Below are 23113 nucleotides of genomic sequence, written 5' to 3'. Positions count from 1 at the left end.
GAATATGGTGCAGTTCCTTGTAATTAAAGTTGTACTATTATGACTATGGCTGTGTTCTTTGTCAATTTTAGCCCTTTTTGGTGTTGAAATCCTAATACTGTTTTATATACTATAACTATCCAAAATTTTTAAATGTAATCTTGTCACGAAGAATATTGAAAAACAAGCCTCACAACAATTGTAAAAGTGACATTAGAGAATATTCCACTAAACTCAGGAATACACCGATCACAAATTTGTCGTGAACGTATTTAGAAAAACAATCGATAGTATTGTATGAATATCGAATTAAAACCTCCCTCCCTTTACGCCATTAAAATTTACAAGGCGAGCAACATGTGAACGTGTGGCAAGTTCAACTGTTCCGTTCAACGCTGTGTAAAAAGATTTAATTCTAGAATTAAACATTCACATTGCCTTTTAACAAACAGTCGTGCTAAAAACCGGTACCGAATCGCAAAGCTTAACGGAACGTCAAAGTGAATGTACCATCCAAATGACAAATTAAAAAGTTTTTATTTTTCTTATATTGGTACGAGATTTTATTGATTGTTTTCTTTCATAAGATTTTCGGCCAGACGGCGACTGAAATTGCAAGTTACTGTGATATATTTATTTTCAATAATTAACTATTCTTATCAACCAATTAAATGAGCAGGGATATCGAGTTATGTCTATAAGTAATGGAAGGTACAGAAGTGGGTGGCGACCAGCAATTTTGTTTGAGATGGAACAATTTTCAAGCGAATATCACATCTCAATTCGAGGCGCTGCGCGATGATGAGGACTTCGTCGATGTCACATTGGCGTGCGAGGGACACAGGCTGGAGGCCCACAAAGTGGTTCTCTCGGCATGCAGTCCATATTTCAAGGAGTTATTTAAAGTAAGTGGATGTTTCACTCGCCACACTTTGATGTGTCACCATTACAATGACTGTAGTGAAAGTTGTTATGTATAAAACACTTGATCTACTTACAAATGCCATGTCTCGCGTTCCGGTTAAGTACTCGTGATTTCATTTATTTGTACCTACTTTATAAGTCTGTTTCACAATTTCTAATTAACTCATTACCATTGGAGCTATAGATTACAAGTCTCGAAAGCACATAATGTATTCCTTTTAACATTTGGATAACCATTGCAATAAATGCTAATGCACTGATCTGCTACATTTTTAATTTATTAAAAAATGCTTTTGCAACACTTATCTGAATTTTTATAGGTCTGAAACACTGGTATAAGGTTGACCAGTTGGTTATATGTTTGATATCAAGTGCTATTTATATAAGATATGCACAGGGATGTATACATTATTCATGTGTTGTGTGAATTAATACTATTCTATAAATAGCTCAGAAAAAAAAATAATGTTTTGTTTGTGATCATGTACATACATAATTGTTAATTTAACCTTCTATTGTATACTGCATTAAGTCAGTGAACTATTTGACCAGATATGAGATGGGAAATGGGGAAACCCATTACTGTTTCCATGACTCTCCTGCTTGTGTTTGCCTTAATTACCTTAATCATCAACTATGAGTAAGCAATCATATTCAACTTATTTTTTTGCAGTCATAGTTGTGAGAATTCCATAAAAACAAATGAACATCATACAATAGGGGTTTCCTAAAGTTTGAATAAATCATCCAGAATGTGTCACTAATATTGTTATTTATTTTTTATTTTAAGGTTTTGATTTTAACCAAGCAATTCTCATGAGAATCAAATTCAATTATTATATGAACATAGTCAAGGTATAAAGAAACACTAAATATTATGATCTTTAAATTCCAAAGCCTTTAATACTGATTTCTTACAATGATTTTACATAAAATATAACTGTGCACATAGGCCTCCTCTAACCTCTTCCATTCCTCTTTATATCTTGCATCTCTCAGCCACAGCAATCCTGCAACTTTTATTATGATCTAGTTCATTATAAATAATTTATAAAATTAATTAAAATGTGGTACTTCGTAGATAATGCAGGACAACACTTTTTCTGGTGACTCATGATATTTTCCAACATACACCATTTGTTTAACAACATTGAACAAAGGTTTGTAGTATAAAGAACAGTGTTCTGTTCTACACAATGTCTTAATTAACTATGAATATTCAGTAAACCAAATAACTGTTAAACAAATGTGATAGTAAACTGGAACTGACTTGTTAATTCATATTATAATGCTTATTGTTATCCATTTCTCTTACTTTAATAAAAACAATTATGGTACTACAACATTTTAGATTGACATTCATGTCCATTATGGTCTATTAACACAGTCATTGAACAATAGAATTATTATTTATTCAATATATTGACAATATTGAATGTTGCTGCCCTTGCTATTTGTTTATTTTACTAAATGTTTATACTATGATAAGGAAATCTATTTCTCATTGATACACATATTTTAATCACTTTTTGGGACTTTAATTTACATACAATGTTACTTTCTTTAGTTTTATGATTCAAATTTGGTTTTAATATATTTAAAATATAATCGGGCTGTATAATTATTTGGTTCATACATTGCAAGTTTATTTAGTTATCTGGGTGCCATACATTAAACATATTTTATAACCATATAGTATACAGAAACATAGAATGATATCATTATCATGTTTTTATGTGATAGCACGAAGGTACTTAACATTGATCTGGCTCATGATAAATCTGATCACATTGTCATGGCAACCATTAGATTGTCCAGTCATCATTAAATGTGGTATATTCAAAAGATAAAGTCCACTCACTATAGACTAAATTGTTTTTGTAAATACTACAAACAGATTATAAACCAGTTTTGTTCTAAAGTTCATTACAATAAACATTTGTGTCAGTTTCCTTGCACCTACAAATCTTGACTTTTAATTTTGTTCTATTTTTTATATTTTACTACAAATTATACCGTTAATCGAGTTTGTTGCGTTGAGTGTTTATTGTTATTTTATGCAAATGTTATATATGGTCTATTGAATGAATCCTTATTTGTAACTTGAACAAAAAGTATATAAGTTGTTGATAGATACATTTATACAGGACACAGACAATTAAATTATTGTTGATATCTAAATGCTTAATTATATTTATAAGATTTTATGTTGCATAATTATTTAAATACATATACTTGAAGAATATTCATGGGATATTTAATTGATATTAACTTGATTTTATTTACATTTTAATATAGGTACTGTATAATTTCATAATTAAATAATTTCAAGTATATTTTATATATCCATAGATATTAGTTATAATGATAGAGTAAATCATTGACTGAATCTAAATAATGTTTATCATTTTATATATATATATATATATATATATATATATATATATATATATATATATATAGTTTTTAAGCATTTTTTATCAAATAATTAGTTGCACTCCACTTAAATAGATGTCTGTAAAAGATCCATAAATTTCGGCTTTATTTTTTTAAATGGTAGCTCTTTAGTATAATAAACAAATATATTTAATAAAATAGTTGGCAGTAAGATTAAGTTTGATAACATTAGTCTTCATGATGGATATGATTGCATGAACCAAATGGACTAAAAATCATATAATCTCTAAATACTACAAAATGTAAACTATACAGCCTGTATTGAATTTTTTAACCTAATCTTCCATCCTTATTTGGTTAAAACCCAAATAGGAATAAGAAAAAACACTCACAAGGTTCCATAGGCCAATTTTGATGAAAAGCATAAATTAAGCTATGTCAAAGAATACATATTTTTTATTTTATAAACAACATACTACATTTTTGTTGCATCCATAGTCCATACTATAACATCGTTGAGAAGAATGATATCTTAGCTAAGAAATTTGATATTTCATATCGAAATATCCAATTTATTTATTTCATATCGAAAATATTTTAATTTTTATCCAAAATCTTTCCGATTGTAATCAATGAAGTCATTTACGCTATAAAGTTTCAAACCCTAGTTGAATATGGAATGGTCTGCCGAGACGAACGTCCGCCGCGCACGTCCAAAACCCAAGGTATACACGTCGGACTTTTCGAAGTTATATCTGCACTGCTTATTAATTATCGCTCGCTATAACGGTAAAACTATATACCTGAAAATTAATAAAAAGATCAGGAGTATGTGAAGTCTCCCAACCCGCACTCGGAGGGCGTGGTGGACTAAGGCCTAAATCTACTAATTAGTACAGCGAATCGGTGCGCACCAGTGGCCAGTAAGGACTGTTATTAATAAAAGTTTCAGATCTGATCATCCAAGCATCCTTGAAAATACATCCTGTATAATAACGTTTTATTGCACCTATGTATGACTAATGCGTGATTAGACACTCTTTGGGGATTGAGGGAAGTTGAATAAGTATATTATGTATAAATATAATCAGTATTATTTGTTCAGTATCGTGTTAATTTTGATGATAAATGTTATTTGCTTACGAACGATTCCGTACGACGTCGCGATTAACGATCAATATGTAGATACTTTTCCAAATCTATTATTGAAATACACACTGGTTTTGAGACTCCTTAATGTCATAATCAATTTATATGTGAGGAAATTAATGTTGCTAAACAGTTGACTAACGAACAGATGCACTAATGTGTCTTTTTTGAAATCTGGAAATCTAAAACAGTAATTACGTAATCCAAATCTTCATAGACGACACGACGTATATCAGCCCCTTTTGGTGTGGACATGGCATTTTATACAATGTCGGTGAACCGGTATTAAGATTATTGCATTTTCAAATGTTTTGATACATTATCAATCATACAAAGATATTGTATGTCTTATTATGGCCTTATGAATTTTATGTGACATTTGACTGATAAACGGTTGTTGCGAAACGGAATGATATAAGCCAACATAGACAGTACGGCACATAAATAAATATGCCGTCGACTCCGCAAGGATAATGGCGAAAGATTACATGTTTTGCAATTTTTATATGAATTATGTAAATATGCAGTTTATTGCCATAGCTGTAAATTTTGTCACAATATTTAGTTTGTATTGTATTACAAATATTTGTTGTTTTGCTTTTATTAACATAAGATTGTCTTCGTCTCAAAGAAGAGCGGAGTAGTTATTTCAATTAATACTGTATCTCGGTTACCAATATACATTTCATTCTCATTTATGTAAAAATAATTGTCGAGGTAATAGAATCTCATTCATAACGTATAAGGCTTTGTTTGTTTTATGGTACCATCGAAAATCGTAAAAGAATTTGTATCTCCAACAATCATACCCGTTATTTAAATGTTTGCGGATCAAACAAATATTTGTTGATGGTAATCGAATTTGATACGTCCTGTTTAGTAGCAGACTGGTTGCCCACTGTACCACAAAGTTCGACGTTGTAATAAACTTAATCCGTAGTAGTCTATTTGGTTTCGCGATCTCCGCGCAACCAAGACTGTCAACTGTCCGTAGGTCTATGACCTAATTGTGTCGTTTACGCATGTTGTCCGAATAACCAGATAATATAGGGTCGTTTTATCAAGCTTTGTAAAATATACATGTGTATATAACAAGGGTTTAGTATATACACCGATATAGTCGATTTAAAACCAACAGTTTGTTGCGCTGTTTCTCTTGCCTTCCATGTAAATATGCACGCGGGTATGTGAGAACTCATTAGTATGAGTCAGGATTTGCGTGTACATCTCCGCGTTCGCTAGACACTGACTTATCCATTCGACTGCCGAATCATAAATATACGGCACAGTCCGCAGGCGTACCGACTTTCTCGCAAAACGAAATATTTTATTTTGTTTTAATATGCACATAAGGTTTTCGTGGAAAACTATTCAAGCCATAACGTTGATCTAGTATTGGGTTAATACGCATTGCTATTTCAAATTGTTCGTTGCATTTTGCACGTTGATATCTATTGATATTATATGTTTGGAATACGATAAAATGCTACGGAATATTTTTGAAAACACAATGATTAAAGAGTATCGTTTGTGTTGCAGAACAATCCATGTCCTCATCCCATAATATTCATGCGCGACTGCGAGGTGTCGCACGTGCGCGCCCTACTGCAGTTCATGTACGTGGGGCAGGTGAACATCGCGCAGGCGCAGCTCAGCGCCTTCCTGCGCACCGCCGACGCGCTGCAGATACGAGGCCTCACCGACTGCTCGCAACACAACGACAAAGTAAATCACGCACTTCTCATAACATAAGGCGTGCTGATCACTGTATCGATATAATATAATAACGACCATCCCTTTTCAGAAAGTGAATCGAAAATCGCCCCCTTCCCAATTACGCAATTTGCTCAGCGCCAAGCCGTCACATTCTACCTCCTCCTCCAAAGCCGCAAGCCAAAATGTAGAAACGACCTCTGCCGACGACCAGGAACAAACCACTACTCGTCGCTCAACGAGAAATTCTCCCGATGTTGCCAGGAACAATCTCAACGAAGAAGCTACGTTTCAAACTTCTAGTCATATTTGGCCTAAGAACGATGACTATAGAGAGATTTGCAACCATCCCCCTTTGAGGGTCAAAACGGATCTCGAAGCGCCAGAGGTGAAAAATGAAGAGAGTGACATACTCATGGACCCTGGTGACTCTGAAAAAACGGATAAAAGTCAAGAGTTCACCGCGTCTGATCTCCTAGAACCTAAAATGGAGGTCATGGAACAGGAGGCTAGCGATGAGGAGCGATCAAGTTTCCCGCAAATGTATTACAACGAAAACAATGCTCTAGCGAACCCATTTGCCGCATTACCAGGTTCGTTCTCGTCAACTAAGTTTGCTAATTTCCTTGATTGTAAACGTTGTGTGCGAGTCGATAACATTTGATTTTATTGGAACAGGTAACGTGGACATCATGGCCGGAATGCCAGCGGATCTACGGGACGAGAACGCGGAAGGTAATTATTCTCCATTCTATCACTTTGTCACGTCATCGTCACACGCACACGTCGACTCGGACAGCCGCGCCCCCGGCGTACCTCTCTAGCACGTTATCGAACGTTGTCGGTCGCACAACACTGCGCGCGGTGTCATTACGATCGGTCGATTAGGTCCGCGAGCCGGGAGGCGACACGGCACCGCGCCGTCCTCACGCCCGGCGCCCGGGGCCGCCCGCGCGCCGCCACGCGCCAGCACAGGTCGGCGACGGCTCCGCTCGCATGCTAATAGACGCGTCTAATCTAGATGCGTCGGGTGGCATCGATACGGATCTCGCCAGATGCACCACGATCGACTCGTCTGCGCTCGCGTTCGCGCCCGTCGGTAATCGGATCAGGACGCCTCTATTAGCATCGTAAGGGCGCGAGGGTGTGAGGGTGTGAGGGTGGTGTGTGGTGCGGGGGGGTGTGCCGGGCGCGCGGCGGCGTGTGGCGGCGCAGTGCGAACGTGGTGTTGTTGGCAGCGGGCGGCACGGGCGCGGGCGCGGGCGCCGTCGCGGGCGCGGGCGGCGGCGTGCAGTGCGCGCTGTGCGGCCGCCGGTACAGCAACGCGTCCAACCTGCGCCAGCACGTGCGGCTCATCCACGAGGCGCAGCCGGTGGCGTGCGCCACGTGTGGCCGCAGCTTCAAGACGCCGCTGTACCTGCGCCGGCACACGCTGGCGCAGCACCCGCCCGCGCGCCTGCGCCTCAAGCCTCCGCCTCCGCCGCTGCCCGCGCTGCGGCCCGCGCACCACTTCCAACAGTAGCTCCGCGCGAGTGCCTCCCCCCGCCCCGCCCGCCCCGCCGCGACCCGCCGCCCGCCGCGCCCGCCGCGCTCCGCCGAGACGCAATGAGTTCCGAGCCGTGCCTGAAGCGGACCCGTCGCCGGCCACACTCACGCTGATCTGCGATAATACCCTAATTCCGTTCATGAAGCTTCACTGATTTTGGCATGCTCTTATAATGACCGAGTACAGTTATATATAGGTGCCGGAAAATCGTTGATCTCTGGGAAAAATTATCAATAATGTTTTAGTCTTAAATAAGTACACAAATATCTGGCATCAGGCCATAGTCCGGTGATGACCGGAGGAACTATGTTGCGTCTTTGATGCGGTGAATTCGTGAAGATGTGGCTTAAAGTCGTATTAAAGACTGTCAATAAAAATATCTAGTCTGTGATCGGAGTGTCGCCGGGGGCCTATCTGCCGTCACACCTCTCCGCTTATTGTGTGCCTTTCTACGATATACCGAGTGCCAGATGTGTGCCTACTTAACGAGATCCCCTACGTCATATAATATAGAATAGTTACTCGTATAGTTCGATGAGTCGTAAGGTTATGTACACATTGGTGAATAAGTTGAATACTTCATGTGTCGGTATGCACTACCAAACTCAGGCTTATCGCTCAAAGTAATAGATTTATTCGCAATATATATTAAGACAACTAACTTTTGCTGTTAAAGAATCCGCATCGTTACACTTTTTCATAGTGCACGTTATGATTTATTATAGTCAGTTGATGCAGACATGATTTAATCGCCTAGCCATGATGCTGAGAAGCTCAACAGAGTGGTTGATAGTCGAGTCGCTGTATACTGTGTAAGTGCCTTTAGCTTGCAATGGCACCTTTTCTGAATTCGAGCGAAATTCGTAAGACGCTTGATATGCGCGCATGGGTTTTATGAGTATTGTCGAGTAAAATGCGCGCGCGCTGTTCGCGAACAACTTGCTCTTGGGCATTGCATTGCAAAATCCAAGGCGTGCATCGTAATGTGCATAATATGAAGATTTATAAACAGGTGTGTTCGCGATGTATCCGCCAATGTGAACGAACCCCGACGAATTAATAAGATTACTAATTAGTAATTACCATAGAATTCACACGTATCTAAGTTTCCACATTATGTTGTAACGCAATGTGAAACAGTAGACCGTGCGGACTCGTGAATCAGCGCGAATACACGTCATGTATTCGGGGAAAACTGTAGTGTAGACATAAACCCAACCCAGGTCGGTTGACGTCGCCTCGACGGCGGGACGACGTCAACAGTAACATGGGAAATGGCGTTACTCACTAATAGAATAAGGGTTCCGTTAGGTGACTAATGGGAGCTCGTTAAAGGCATCACGCGCGTACCTTCCTTTCTGACAATAGACTGATCGTTGTTAAAGCATTTGTTGCGACCGGTGCTGATTTTACATAACATAAAATAGGTTATTTACTGGGGTTACATAATTATTATACACACATACATTATACACGTTATCCACATGTGATCGACACTTGTCGCCGCGTCTATATAGATTAAAGAAGTTAAGGTGTATTTTCATAATAGAGTATAATGTTTTTGTACTGAAGACGCGGCGCGTAGTGTCGATGACGTCCGTTTTATTTGACGAGCGCGCGGCAGCGTGCCGCAGCGTGCCACCGCGCCGGCGCACGGCCGCGGACCGCGGTGCACACTCCCGCGCCAACTAATAACAATAGTCATATTTTTATATGCAATAGTTTTTATCTTTACACAGTGTTATTGTTGAGTGATTGGACGGCTCCCGGTTTAGAATAGTGTGTACAAAATCTCAGATGTATCGAAGATTTATTATGTCTTCAAAAATAATATTATATTGAGTAATATTAGTCACAATGTAAAATGTTTAAGGTGAAACACAATGATTACGTTTTCACACAATCATACGACCGTTGTTTTTTTTTCTCGTTTCAATGAACTTTATTTAAAGGAACGAGTAAATATATGAAGAGTTGTAGTACTGTAACAGGTTTTATTTACAAGATATAAGATATATAAATATAGTGCACGTGCGGTACCGGCGATCGAATACTGAGTTAAATGTTGCGTGTCACCTTAATTTGAGTTCTGCCGCGATGAAACAAACCACTTGCCATAGTACGCATACATAGTGCACACTAGAGCTGAGCCCAGTGGCGAACAGTGTCGATGCATTTGCATTACAAATTAGAATTTAAGCGGGAAGTGTACGTTTCTATTAGTTATATTTTTATACGTGTTTATTTTTTTATCGATTACGTACGTGTGCGTGACGTTTGGTTTATATGCACGTAAACAAACGGACGATTGCCATGAAAGAAGCGCATCTAGTCATTTTGTAACAAAAGCATTTAGAAGGGACGCTATTGGAGTATGTATGATTAGGGTTGTGAATTACAATATTAGTTTATCATTTGGAAATTAATGTGTGTCGGTTGATGTGTGATCTCAACTTTCTTTAAATGATCTCTAAATTTCGTTTGTTGCATTTATTTTTGTAATTTTTAAAATATGACGAATTAAAGTTAATTGCAATAATGATTACTCTTTAAAAAGTAACAGCTTATACGTATTAGTAATTATTAGTGATTTATAAAAAGCACTTTTCTTACAATAATTTTAAAGCCAATTACTAATTTAAGGCGCAGCTTTCATTATCAACATATTTAAATTAAGCATAAATATAAATGTATAGGGGGAAAACATTGAATCTCTTCTCACTGCTGAAATTAAATTAAAAATTATAAACTTAGAAATTTCGTAATTATGGTTAATAATGTTTATGGATGTATCAAAAAAATATATGCTTACTTACTTATTGTTTGGTATTCTACAAGGAAAGTATAATAATAATTATTGTGAAGATTATTTTTTTGAAGTATTCGCATTACGTTTAGTGTGAAGTTAGTCCCGCACGGCGGACCTTCCTACAGATCCGACAATAGTACAATAGCCAGTTACGTTACAGTTTGTTCTCGTTGTTTAGCTGTTCAGGCTTCCAGGTGCTCATTACTGATAATGCCCTTTAAATATATCTATGTTTTTATTATAAACTTGTTCGTCTGTGCAATTGCTTTGCGCAGTATTTGTATGTACATACATCAATGTAATTTTTTTACTAAATATCAAAAAATAAAGTATTTCGACTAATTTGTGATTTATTCATGTTTATTTGGGGTCGCGAGTATAGTAAATATGCATAGTGTAGAGTCTATTTATAGCACAATGTTAAATGCTAATCTAATTACCAATAGTAATTCAATGACATTTTATAAGAGATGGAGAATTTTTAGAAGGATATCTAGTAGTTTTATGACTTTTAAATATTCATAGGTCAGGGTGTTCATCAGTTTAATTCGCTAAAATTAATATATTGTTTACAATAACAACGTTTTATCTTTAACATGTGATATCAACGAATAAATGTAAAATCTGTGATTTTTAACATAAAAATACTGTTACGGAGCACATGTAATAGTTTTTAGTATTTATACAGGGTGTTACAAAAACAATTTTTAAAACTGAATCCACACACATATGGCAAATTATTGCATTCAATACTCAGATTATTTTATTATTCAATAAAAAGTATTTTATTACTTTTATTACGTCGACATGCTGCCATGTTTTTATTCGGGACCAAAGCATGCTTTCACGTTCAAACCGTGGACAAAGGTTGGTGGTTTGTATCAAAATCATTTGACATATATACCAACCTGATGGAGGCTTTTATTGTTGTTTTTTTTTTTTTAAATAGGTGTTGCAATGGGCCGATGGGACGGGCGGCGCAACCGGCCCGTGCCGGACGCCGTGTGGCTCGAGCAGCACCGGCGCGCGCTGCCGTTCGTACTCAAGCGGGAGAACGAGCGAGGCGCCGCGGCACCGCGGCTGGTATGTATAACAACTATCTTACTACTAGCTGATCCGACCTTGTCCCGTATTCTGTCAATCGCTGAAATTAATGTTTCTTATATTTTCTAACGTTCCGCTCAACTATCTTAATTTTTTCTTTCGTAAGATCCTTCTCCTGACAATAACAAAGACAAGAAAAAAAATAGTAAAATCGGTCCAGCCGTTCACGCGTGATGGCGTGATCAAGAGAAATAGGGATTCATTTATATATATATATATAGATTATAAACGCGAATCTAGATGGATGTATTCTCAATCGCGCCAGAACGGCTAAACGAAACTGGATGAAATTTGGCACAGATAAAATATAGTCTGGAATACATAGGATACGTTTTACCCCGGAAAAGTACACTTTAGGACTTTTATCCCGTAAATCTATTTCAAGTAGGCGGAGCCGCTAGCAATAATAATAAAGCTAGCAATGAAAACAAATATTTGACTCCCGCCACCCCTTTAGTCAAAACCTAGCTATGATAATGCAGAGTCGCGTAATACTCAACCTCCCGGTTAACCAATTATTTTGCCATTAGATTATAATGCTAAACTGTAAGAAATAGGTCATACAATCCCACACACATAAATAAAAATCTATAGTCGTTTTATGTCGTTAGTAAACTGCATCTAAGTTTTAGTATTTCCACATCAGAGCCCATTAGCCCATTATACGATAGAATAAACATTTGTACGAAACCCCGATAAAGACATAAAAAGTCAACAAGTTCATCGTACAGAAATTAATTGATTTGTATGACTATTATACCTACTTGAAGATGACTTGGTTTATGTCGTGTTTTAGTTTATAAAAATAATATAAAATCCAATGGCCATTGGTATCAAAGAATACCCGTTAGCTTCTTGGAAATGTTTAACCGGTTAGTATCATTACGGTGATAGGTCAATTTATTCTCAATCATTGTTAGTGACAACTGACAATGCTGGCCGGCAAATTATTGAACGTGTTTTGTACAATCACTTGTTAAAAAATCAATGGAATAAGTGACGTTTTGCGAAATGGTATGTCACTGTTTCCAGAATCATGTCTATATTTGTCACATGTGCCTTGTTTCATTTGAAACATCGATAGCGATAAATTGGCCTTTCCACAAACACTGGTATGTGATTAAGGTGGGATTTGCATTCCGAGAATCTACTCGTACATCTCCTTAGTTCTCAACTTCTCACAATGTCTATATTAGTCACATGTGCCTTGTTTCATTTGAAACAATGATAACGATAAATTGGACTTTCCACAAACACTGATATGCGATTAAGGCGGGATTTGCATTCCAGAAATCTACATCTCCTTAGTTCTCACAGGAATGACAACGCAATACAGTTCAAATTCAAACGCACGCTCATGCACGGGTGGATATTTGCCGCGGCCTCAGGCACACAGTTAAGTGTGTATACCTCATGGTTGCCAATTCACATTAAGGCCTATAAAGGCTCACGAATATTTTCTAGCCTCCTCTTCTCCCATCCTAAGAGGGTTCCTTCTCCTTCCCCACATTTCCTTCCGCAGATATCCCCTCCCAATTTCCCTCCAGGCCCCTGCAGTCGCTAAGCCGCGGGATTCAAGTATTCCATTCGCATGATTCCCCCGTTGTTGTCTACGGGGTCCGATACACAAAAAAATACAGTTAGATTGTTGGAAATAGTTTTTGTCTATTAAACTCTAAAATGACCGATTCCGAGTTTATTGCGAGTTTTCCTTGTTTAAAAGGACAGTTATTTTTATATCAAAAAACTATAGCCGTCTTCTACGAAAAGGGCTACGAATGAGGAAAGACGTGTATAATTTATAAAACAATGTTACTGAACTGTTTTGCTGGTAATAGGATATATTTTATATCCGCCCTAATAGCGACCATTGTACACAAGGTGTTAAACACGCCGTAGTGGCCCAAGTAAGTGTCGTTCCGGGATCAGCCTGTGTATATTCGGTTCCAACCGGCATAATTGTGGCGACTGCCGAGGGGTAATCGTCTCTCTATAGTCAACATTCTATTGGAACCCACTGCACTTACCATCAAGTACAGTGGGATCTCTGCGTTTACGAAAAAAAAAAACAAAAAAACCTGCTCTTGATAAGCAGATGTTATATTATAGGTTCAATTTATTTGCACACTCCCCCATTTTAAGGAATGATTTGTTATCATAAATTAACATTTATCCAAAATCATGACATATCAAACAATATATATAAAAATTCACAAAATCATAATGTTATTCAACATTTATTACATACTTCATAAAGCAGGTAAGTCGTAATCTGCTTCTTGCGTGGGCAATTGGAGTTATCTTTAATCTAATAGATATGAGTAACATGCGAACGGTTGCTAAGTGGACAATTCAGATTTTCGGTTGTATGGCTTTTCTATTGTTATGACTTATCACGGTTATCATGTGAAAAGGTTATCGCGCCGCGATGTGATGAAAATGTGTTTGCCGATAAACCCAATGGCATTGTGCTGATAAATTGATTTGAAAATCGACAATTGTTGCCAGGTATGTATCTAGACCGTGTCTAGAGTAAAATATATGCCGTATTTTCCTTCCTAGGTTAGGTCGACATTAATTATAATTAAAATATGAGTGGAAAAAAACCTTCGTTTAATTGTATACTGATTAGCAGTTGTTGCTCATTTCTTTATGTCACGATGACCTCAACGGTTTTAAAAAATGTCGCCATTGTTGCGTCTCCCACGTGTTATTTATACATAACAGTATATTAAAATAGAAAAGACATAGATATGGAAATCGGATATTTGATTACCATCTTCTTTATACTTAAATCCCCAAAAGGGTAGGTAAACGTGTAGTTAATGCACCTGTATGATAAAACTGTAAGCTGAAACGTCATGTACCATGTAGTGTAACGAAGAGTCGGTCTTCAATCGAGTTGACGAGTCATCCCCAGAACGAGTACGCAGCTGTGTTCAGATAATAATAGAGCATAACAACATTCCATTGATAAAAGCGTAATAAAGTTTGTTAAAAATAAGTTTGAATCGTTGCAGATAAAACTGGGCGAGGGCGTGGAGATCCGCGAGGAGCTGCTGCGCGGCGTGAAGTGGGGCGACTACCGCAAGGTGACGCGCGGGCTCGCCGCGGCGCTGTTCTCGCCCATCGAGCTCGCCACGTGCTCCGTCACGGGGCAGCGCTGGTCCCGCGCCGGCCAGGAGTCGCGCCCCACCAAGCCGCCGCTCGACCGCCGCCGCGTGCACGCGCTCATCTCCTACGTCAGCAGGCACTTCCCCGACGTCGAGGTCAGCCGCATCAAGCAGGTGCTCGCCTACAAGTGCAAGGAGAACTGCGCCGCGCTGCGCATGCGCACCGCCAGGTGACACTACTACTCATTCCTACCTCATTCCTACTCTCTAGTACGGCGCTTACTCGTCAACACATTAACCTTGGCGTTAGCTGTATAGATTGTTTCAAATACCAAACATAAGAAATATCGACCGATTTCACACTCAATAAACAACTTGATAAATATTATTCTCCCACGGCCATATTCAACAGCAGTTACACTATACCGGTTTCATTTTATGTTTGTGTATATAAGAATATTTTGAATTTTATTGAACCAATTTACTACCGAAAAGAATAAAGGCATAACTTGATGCATTATAAAAGTAAAAAACACCGCTATATGCACAAGAAACCAATTATAATTTATTGTATTTTAAGCCGTTTTATGCCAATTTATTTACACGATTATTTTCGATAGATATTCTTTAGTAATGATGTTTATTTAAACAACAAATTTATCATTAGTAAACTCGAATCGCATGCCCTCTTTGTTTATCTGTTTAAAAATTTAGTAAACATACAGGCTTATTAATAGACCTCTTAATAAAATAGTTAGTGACGTAGTAAATCCAACTCAAATGTTAGTTTTAAAATGCACATTTACCTACTGGAACAATAATGATTAAAATGTAGAAAAATACAATAACAGGGATTTCTTATTGACAAGTTTTTACTAAATTGCGATTTATACATTTTCGTTTTAATGTATTTCTTGTATGCCTATGTTAGTCAACGTAAAGGATACAACAGCATTCTTGTAAGGTTTACCTCATGGCTTTGGAAATAAGTTGAAAACCGCAGTTAGGGACACTGAAGTACAATACCCGTTGTATTCATTAATCATAAGTAATTTGCCTTTTACTCAAATAAAATTTATTTTATTTATTCACTCATTTTTGCATACAAGTAAAACAGTTTAAATAAAAAATGAAATAAATACTCAAAATTGTACTCATAAAATGTATTTGAAATTTTTTAATGCTTGTAAACGCCGAATCCACTGAACAGATTTAGCTCCGCATCATAAACAACTTCTTACAAAATTATACTCTATACTTAACTGTTCAAGCAATATTTTTCACGCGGGACGGCCCCGAGCGGAACGTAATGTAATGTAAAAAAAAAATGTGCGTTGGTATTGTTTCATATCCACGGTCAAAAGGCTGATTGACTTAGCGATTTTTTTTTTCAATTTTTTTTTATTTAATTTAGAAAAACATGGAAGAAAGTTCTGAGTTTTAAATATGTTTGAAACTTAGTGTCGCAAACAAAATGTCGCTTAACTCAATTACCCTTTCAACTGTTTATATAAGCCAAGAAGCACAGGCTTTTTTGTTATATTCAACCGTGAAACAGTAGCTCTGATTATATTTTGTCACGCCAACGATAACTCGGTGATGACGTCCGCGATAATATAGGCTTATGTCAGTCAAGTAACAAGGTGTCGTTTAATTCCTTCTTGAAAATATTATTCTCAGTTGAGGTTGGTGCGTATTAAAAAAATGTTTTAATATTCATCAGAGCATGGGATTTTTTATACGGTATTAAATTGATTTACAAATAAAATGTGTCCATGGTATCAGAAAAATAGTGTACAGATTTTATCATAACTATTTATATGTATGAAGTAATATGTACAACAAATTCCGTAGTATAATTTCATAAAATTAACACGAGCGTATATTATTAAAACGAAGAGGCCATGAGAAAATATAGTATAAAATGACGATAATTATGTTTTTTACAGTTATCTCGTGACTTGAAAAGAATACATAGCAAGAAAGAGTCACGGGTCGCATATATTTCTAATTAAATATTTGATTAAAAATATGAATCAGAGGTTATCGATATACCATGTACGCATGCCATGTTTATCACCATAAGTGGTCGAGCGATAGTGACGTGTCTGAGACTCCGTTCTACAATTCAAATGATATCGGTATACTCATGTCGCTCCATGGAGGTTACGAAACAGCACCCACGATGGCTTTTGGCTTTGTAATTGTTTTTTATACAAACGACCTATTTTAAATATCAATTTATTGTTACTATAGTATATGGTGAAATATTTGTATACTACGTTATCTAAGTGTGGACTTTAAAATTGATTTCATTAGGGAAAAAACGTTTTGCTGATAAGTGTGTTGATGTAGAGCTTGTCTGACGACATTTTGTGTCGTTACATCAGTACAACGCTAATGTTTGTATAATATTATGAGGCGGCCCGCTACCGCGAGACCTGAGGCAGTAATACAATTTGAAGTAGGCTGTCGAACTGTTTCAGCGACTCGACCAACTACCTGCTGAGCGCGGCGGCGCGCCCCGCCGGCGCCGACGACGCGCCGCCCTCCACCGCGCGCACCTCCTACCACAATTTGTGAGTACCACGCACCGCTATGTTGTCCTCGTGCTCAAATATCTTCTCTGGAGTTGGTGTCTGAAGTGTTGTCTGTTCGTTTCCAGCGAGGCGTCGAAGGGCCCCGGCACGGGCTCCGGCGGCGGGGGTGCGGGCGGCAGCGGCGGCGGGGCGGGCGGCGGGGGCGAGTTCCCGCGCGGCCCGGCGGAGGAGCCGGAGGGCGAGCCGCAGTGATGCTCTCTCCTTGCCGCGTTGCATATCACTTTCGTAATCTTGTTATTTTTTACCAAAAAAGAGAAAATCTAGAAGTGTACGTCGCCGGCCGCCCCCCGGCGCGAGTGGCGGATATTCATATTTATTTAGTGATATTTTTCTATTGGCTACTGATAAGATTTTATCTCGTTACGAGTGCGTCGGGTCGCGAATGCGTCGCGCCCGAGCTCTAGCAATAATTTATCAGGTTCCTAAGACGTGTTTTGTAGTTAGGTTCTATTGCACGAATTTTCGCGAACACTGCCGCTTTGTTTCTAAATCGGTCGGCGGACGCGCGGCGTCCGTCGCTGCCTTGGTTGCGGGCCGGGGGCCGACGGCGGCCGGTGACGACCGCGGCGGTCGGTCGGTCGGTCGGTCGGTCGCTCATCGGGTCGTCTGGTCGTCGGCTCGTTTTGTCGTTACGTTGAAATTTGTATATGAGGCATTTAAGTGCTGTACGAGGGACCGTTGCAATTGCAAAATAAATATATCAAGATGGCATAATTTTTAGAGCTAACGTAGAGATATTATAGTCATTTCGTTTTATAGGTGTAAATGATAAAGAATTTATTTTGGAGCGTCAGGTTTGGATAATGTAAAGTCTTTGGAGAGCTGTGATCGTGATGGATATAATGCAGTCATATTTTTAAAATATACTTATAAGAGTTATTACGTAATTATACAGTGGGTACGATCGCGCGGCCGCGTCGCCGCGTGACGTCGGCGGTGACGTCAGCGGTGACGTCACCGCGTGTCGCGAGTGGCGCCGGCCGCGGCACATCTGCGCACAGATGTATTTATCATATCAAAAAAGCAATAACTATTATTTGATAAAGAAGGATTTTTCATTTTTAAATACTATTTTAACCAAGTTGTTATAAATGTAGTTAGTAAATTGGATAAAAATTATTTGAGGAGTCCGGCGGTCATTTACAGCGTTCTTTTGAACAATTCTCGTAATTATAATAATTCACATTGAATACGTCATATCAATATATATGTAGTTATTTTTCACGGTTTACATTTTGTACGCGTTGTACGAATGACGTGACCACGTAACATCAGATCGTGCACACAGACCGGCCTTGTGTCTAGTGTCCATAGGTACTGGGTACTCGGTACCGGGTACCCGGTACCGGGTACTTGGTACTCGGTAATCCAACGCCGCTACCGTTTAACGACGGTTATCGGTTTCTCACTTTAGATTGCTAACGAGATGGCCGACAATAATATTGTTATAACGTGTTGTGTCGAACAAATTATTATAACTAAAAATACTCACGGGTGTAATGGCCTTCTTTGCTAAGCAAAACTTCGATGTTAAATTAGGTTTTAAATAATTAGAATTGTTATAAATTTAATATCGTGCGTTTCTACACACAACTGCATCGGGTAATGCGAGTGAATGCAATGTTTAGTTAAAACCACTTACCAATACTCAAAGTTAATTTGCGTGAATCGTTAGTTCCTAGTCGAGGTTACAAATGTGTGTAATATGTTTGGGAAGGTTCGAATATGTATTATTATTAAGAGGCTCGATGTCGAACGGCTATCGGTTGTTTCCGCTGAGGCGGCTCTGTGCCGGTCTGATCGTACGCTACGTACAGAGTACACTGTCGCACTTCCTTAGCAGTCAACTTAAGAGATTGGTGTACCTATGGATAATTTACAGTTACCAGAGTTAGGATATATAAGTAATCACTCAGTGCTACATAGTGAAATCTTACTGTTTTGTAATATTTTACGATGCCAATTGAATGTCTTAATGCTCAATTTTGCCAAATTTTACTTGCCGTTAATGCGTCTTTATTGTTTTCGTGTTTAAAGTCGGATAGATGCAAACATTCCCGTCGCCAACGTCTGAATCGAAACTGAAAGGGAATGAACAGATTGCTCAATGTAACAAATGTATTTGTTTTGTAGCTCATAAAACATTCGCATTGAACGTGAAACGTTTCGGCCCCAACTAAATTATATCATTAGAAAATTAAAATGGAAAATTTAATTGTAATTTATTAATGATAAATTGAGAGTTAAATGAATTCGCAAGTATAAATACTTTGTGGCGAATGATCGAGATGCAATATGTTAATTTAGTGCCAAATGATAAGTTAACTTGTAGCAATATATTGTATCCTAATGCTCTTGTGTAATTTCTCACGTAGTGTTAATGACCTATGAGGTTTCAAATGTTTCTTTTACAAGACTATAATATATTTATACAGGGAAAGTGTTAGATATGTACTGTTGTTTGGATTTAAGAGTGTTGTTGAGGTATAATACTCATGTGGCAGGGTGTAAAAATAAACATTACCTCCGGAGTACCTAATACACGTTCGTATATGATACGGATACAATTTTGGCCGTCTTTTCTATCTTAGAATAGTTTTGATACGTATGAGTATATTCTGTGAACCGTTATTTATAAAGAACCAATCGCCAAAAGAGACACGGTACCTCCGCGCCATCCCGCGGCGGGACACGCTAGCCGCTGCGAGTGACGCGAGTGATGCGAGTGGCGACAGGGTAACGAGAAACCACGTTCAAAACGGAATGCTTCCTTTGCTGTCACACTTATTTATTTTTACACTCTGTTCTATAAGCACTGAATGAGCAATGGAACAAGAGAATTTATTTACTCAAATAAGTTTTTTTTTTATTAATTATTTACGATAATTTTTTTTACTAAATTTTAATATACATTATTTTGCATTTTATGATTGTAATGGCAGCTGTCCATGGAGCGGCGGGCGATGCGATCGCTCGCTGCATTTAGGGTTTCATAAATAAATTAGAAACGATACATCGAACATGACACATGGGGCACAAAATATTGATAAAACGCTTAAGTTATCTTCGCTTGCTATTTGTATTATAATAATCGAAATCTAAATAACATTGATCGTTCCTGATATTAGTGTCGGTCGAAGTGAGCCGTTGTGAAACCCTAATCGAGGAATAATCAAAGAGATACGGGCAGCTTGCAAACACTGTAGGCGGCGATCGTCTTGTCCGATCTCTTAGTACTAAGATCGCCATATTATGTAACAAGTTGTGCATTTGCATCACCTAGTCCTGCCCGCGTCTGTTTGGGTGAACCTTACATTTTCACTGAGCGGATAAATTCTACCTAATATACATAATATATGTAAATGTGTAAAGAGAACAACATCGATGCCGCTGTGCTCTGACGACACAGCGTTGTGCCAAAATTACGTGCTAGTCTTTAAAAAGAAATGTTGTTATCATTTTCAGATTTTATTTAGTCCAGAATGTGTTTGTTCCTGTGCTGTGAAATATAATCTAACAAACCAACACTTGACTCCAGCGCGTCAGGTGGTGGTGTGAGACGTTATGTGATGGGTTTACGCGAGGTGTTTGGAAATAACGTAACATTTATTAGGCTATTCTTATTTAAACCAAACATATCTGTTAGGTAAATACTATTATTTTAAGTGAATCAAAATTATGTATGTGATGATTACATTTTTCTATGGAAGCTGCATAATAGTTTACACTTGTGTAGCATAGTTATAAAATGTTCCATATCACGTCAATTGGACGCGCTTGATTGACAGCCACGAGCCGGGAGCAAAAGACTGAAGCATTAAAAGACTTTGTGGTCTGATCTCATACCGTAATGCCGAGTTTGTCCAAGGATGTGTGAATACAATGCAACAGGCGATTTGTAGTTCGACAACGATTTAAGTATGTACATATCAATATTATTGAATTTACATCGAATCAAGGCTAATTCTTAATGTAATAAAATATTTTATATTAGCCTTAGAAATGTCCATTCAAGAATTTGCTTGAACACTCGCTCGTAGTTGTCGATCAACCGCTCAGGGCAATGACGAGTCGTTATTATTGTCTTGCATAACGAAGAGCTGTGTTGGTTTGTTACAATGTCTATAGTATTTATGAGAATGCACATAATAATTTAGCTTCGAGCTCGTGCAATATTATTCCAAATTGTTTATACATAAAACTGTTATAATTATTTCTAAATTGTTATATAAATATTTTTATAAACATAAAAGACAAAGGCAACTTAAATTATATTTTTGTTGTGCATTTATTAATAAATTTTATCAAATACTAAACCACAAACTCATTGTGGACTGTAACATCTGCACCTGTGAAAACTGTTAATTAGGTACAGTAGATGGTGTTTATGTATTGCTAATATTGTGAGTCAATTCTAGTAATGTTAATGTTCCCTTTTTATTTAGAATAATTTACTTTTATTACAAATTAATATCGTAAGATTGCTCAACAGAGATGCAATGCTAACTGCAATTTGTATGGAATAATTTGTCCTTTTTATATGATTTATTTATCTGATGTATCAGTTTATTCATTTGTGAGTTACGGCAGCGCATGTTAGTCTTATGTTACGATTAAGAGAGGCCAAATGTTGACTTGCTTATGTGAGACTGTTTTGCCAAGAATCAGAAAGTATATTACCTACATTGTTTTAAAATAAATGCTTTTATATAAAAATATTGTTGTTTTATATTATGTACCACAGAGTACAAACTGCAAGAAATAAAACATAAAAATACAAAAGCAACTGTATTTTTTATATGCGTCAACTGTCCCCTATATCATAGTTTCAGAAACTTCGTCTATTGCTTACTTTGAAAATCAATTATTTTTATCGTCCCCCGATAAAGCTTTATATATCTAGCGTATCATATGTCTTAATTTTTCTGTGTTAAAACTAACATTTTACTCACATTAAGTATATCATTATTTTATCACCCCTCGAATTCCCTCTAGACCGCTTACCGATCCATTACAGCTCCCTGAGAGCCTCCCACGAGAGCCGTTATCCCTCGGTAAGAACACGTGTCCTTTTTCTAGTGTTTTAATTCTTCTATAAACATCTATATAAGACAGTTCCTAAATCAAAATTAAGAAAACAAAGAACTTGAACACTAACAATAACCGTGCAATAGAAATGCATTAGTATTACGGTAAATATAAACTGCCAGTAAGAGAAAAAAATATTAACTGAACCCACACGACAGACCCAACTTTGGAACGCAACATACGATGGCAAAAAACATAAATAACGGTATTTCGTATTAAATAAAAAATTAATAGGACAAGCATATAAATGCAAAATACTCATAACATATCAATGATTATAATTTGCGACAAACACGACGACAATCTATGTAGTCGGCGTGAAAGTATCAAAAAGAGAAAGTGTAGTGAGATCCTGGGATATAGAATAATATAGGGTTCCAGCCATATCTGAGAATATAAGAAACAAAGAGGCAAAAAATAAAAGAAATTAAGGGTTTTACTACCATGGGAATATTCGTAATATCAATTTAGGAAAATGACAACATATTTTAGAAGATTTATAAAGGGAAATTAAGTTATAATAAAATTTTACAGTTGTCTTCGTGTGTTGGACTATTTGACGACTATTATCCAAAACCGGTAAAAGCAACATTTACATCAACATAAGTTTTATCCGATATCTAGGAATATCTCTATTTGGTGTTCCAAAGAATAATTTTCTCAATATTTAGCATAAATTTGACGAATTATT

At 37.4% G+C, this 23113-nt stretch overlaps 1 protein-coding gene across 3 annotated transcripts; it reads left to right on the top strand.

Annotated features, from left to right (window-relative positions):
* The first annotated feature begins 326 nt into the window (after positions 1 to 326).
* Positions 327 to 22050, top strand: LOC115442344 (protein abrupt). Of its 3 annotated transcripts, none has more exons than XM_037439627.1 (8): positions 327 to 884; positions 5989 to 6174; positions 6254 to 6755; positions 6841 to 6897; positions 11467 to 11600; positions 14642 to 14964; positions 17221 to 17313; positions 17400 to 22050. In XM_037439627.1, exons 1-8 carry the CDS (start codon positions 684 to 686, stop codon positions 17524 to 17526), a joined length of 1623 nt encoding a protein of 540 aa, XP_037295524.1. In that variant the 5' UTR covers positions 327 to 683; the 3' UTR covers positions 17527 to 22050. The 3 variants fall into 3 exon arrangements, with proteins under 3 accessions (XP_037295524.1, XP_037295523.1, XP_030023214.1); XM_037439626.1 differs by having other exon boundaries at positions 17203 to 17313; XM_030167354.2 differs by lacking the exons at positions 11467 to 11600; positions 14642 to 14964; positions 17221 to 17313; positions 17400 to 22050 and adding an exon at positions 7401 to 10859 and having other exon boundaries at positions 328 to 884.
* The last annotated feature ends 1063 nt before the right edge of the window (positions 22051 to 23113 follow it).

The sequence above is a fragment of the Manduca sexta genome, chromosome 17, assembly GCF_014839805.1.
Source record: "Manduca sexta isolate Smith_Timp_Sample1 chromosome 17, JHU_Msex_v1.0, whole genome shotgun sequence".
Lineage (NCBI taxonomy): Eukaryota > Metazoa > Arthropoda > Insecta > Lepidoptera > Sphingidae > Manduca > Manduca sexta.
The sequence above is the reverse complement of the archived record's forward strand: the minus strand, read 5'-3'. Positions and strand labels throughout refer to the sequence as shown.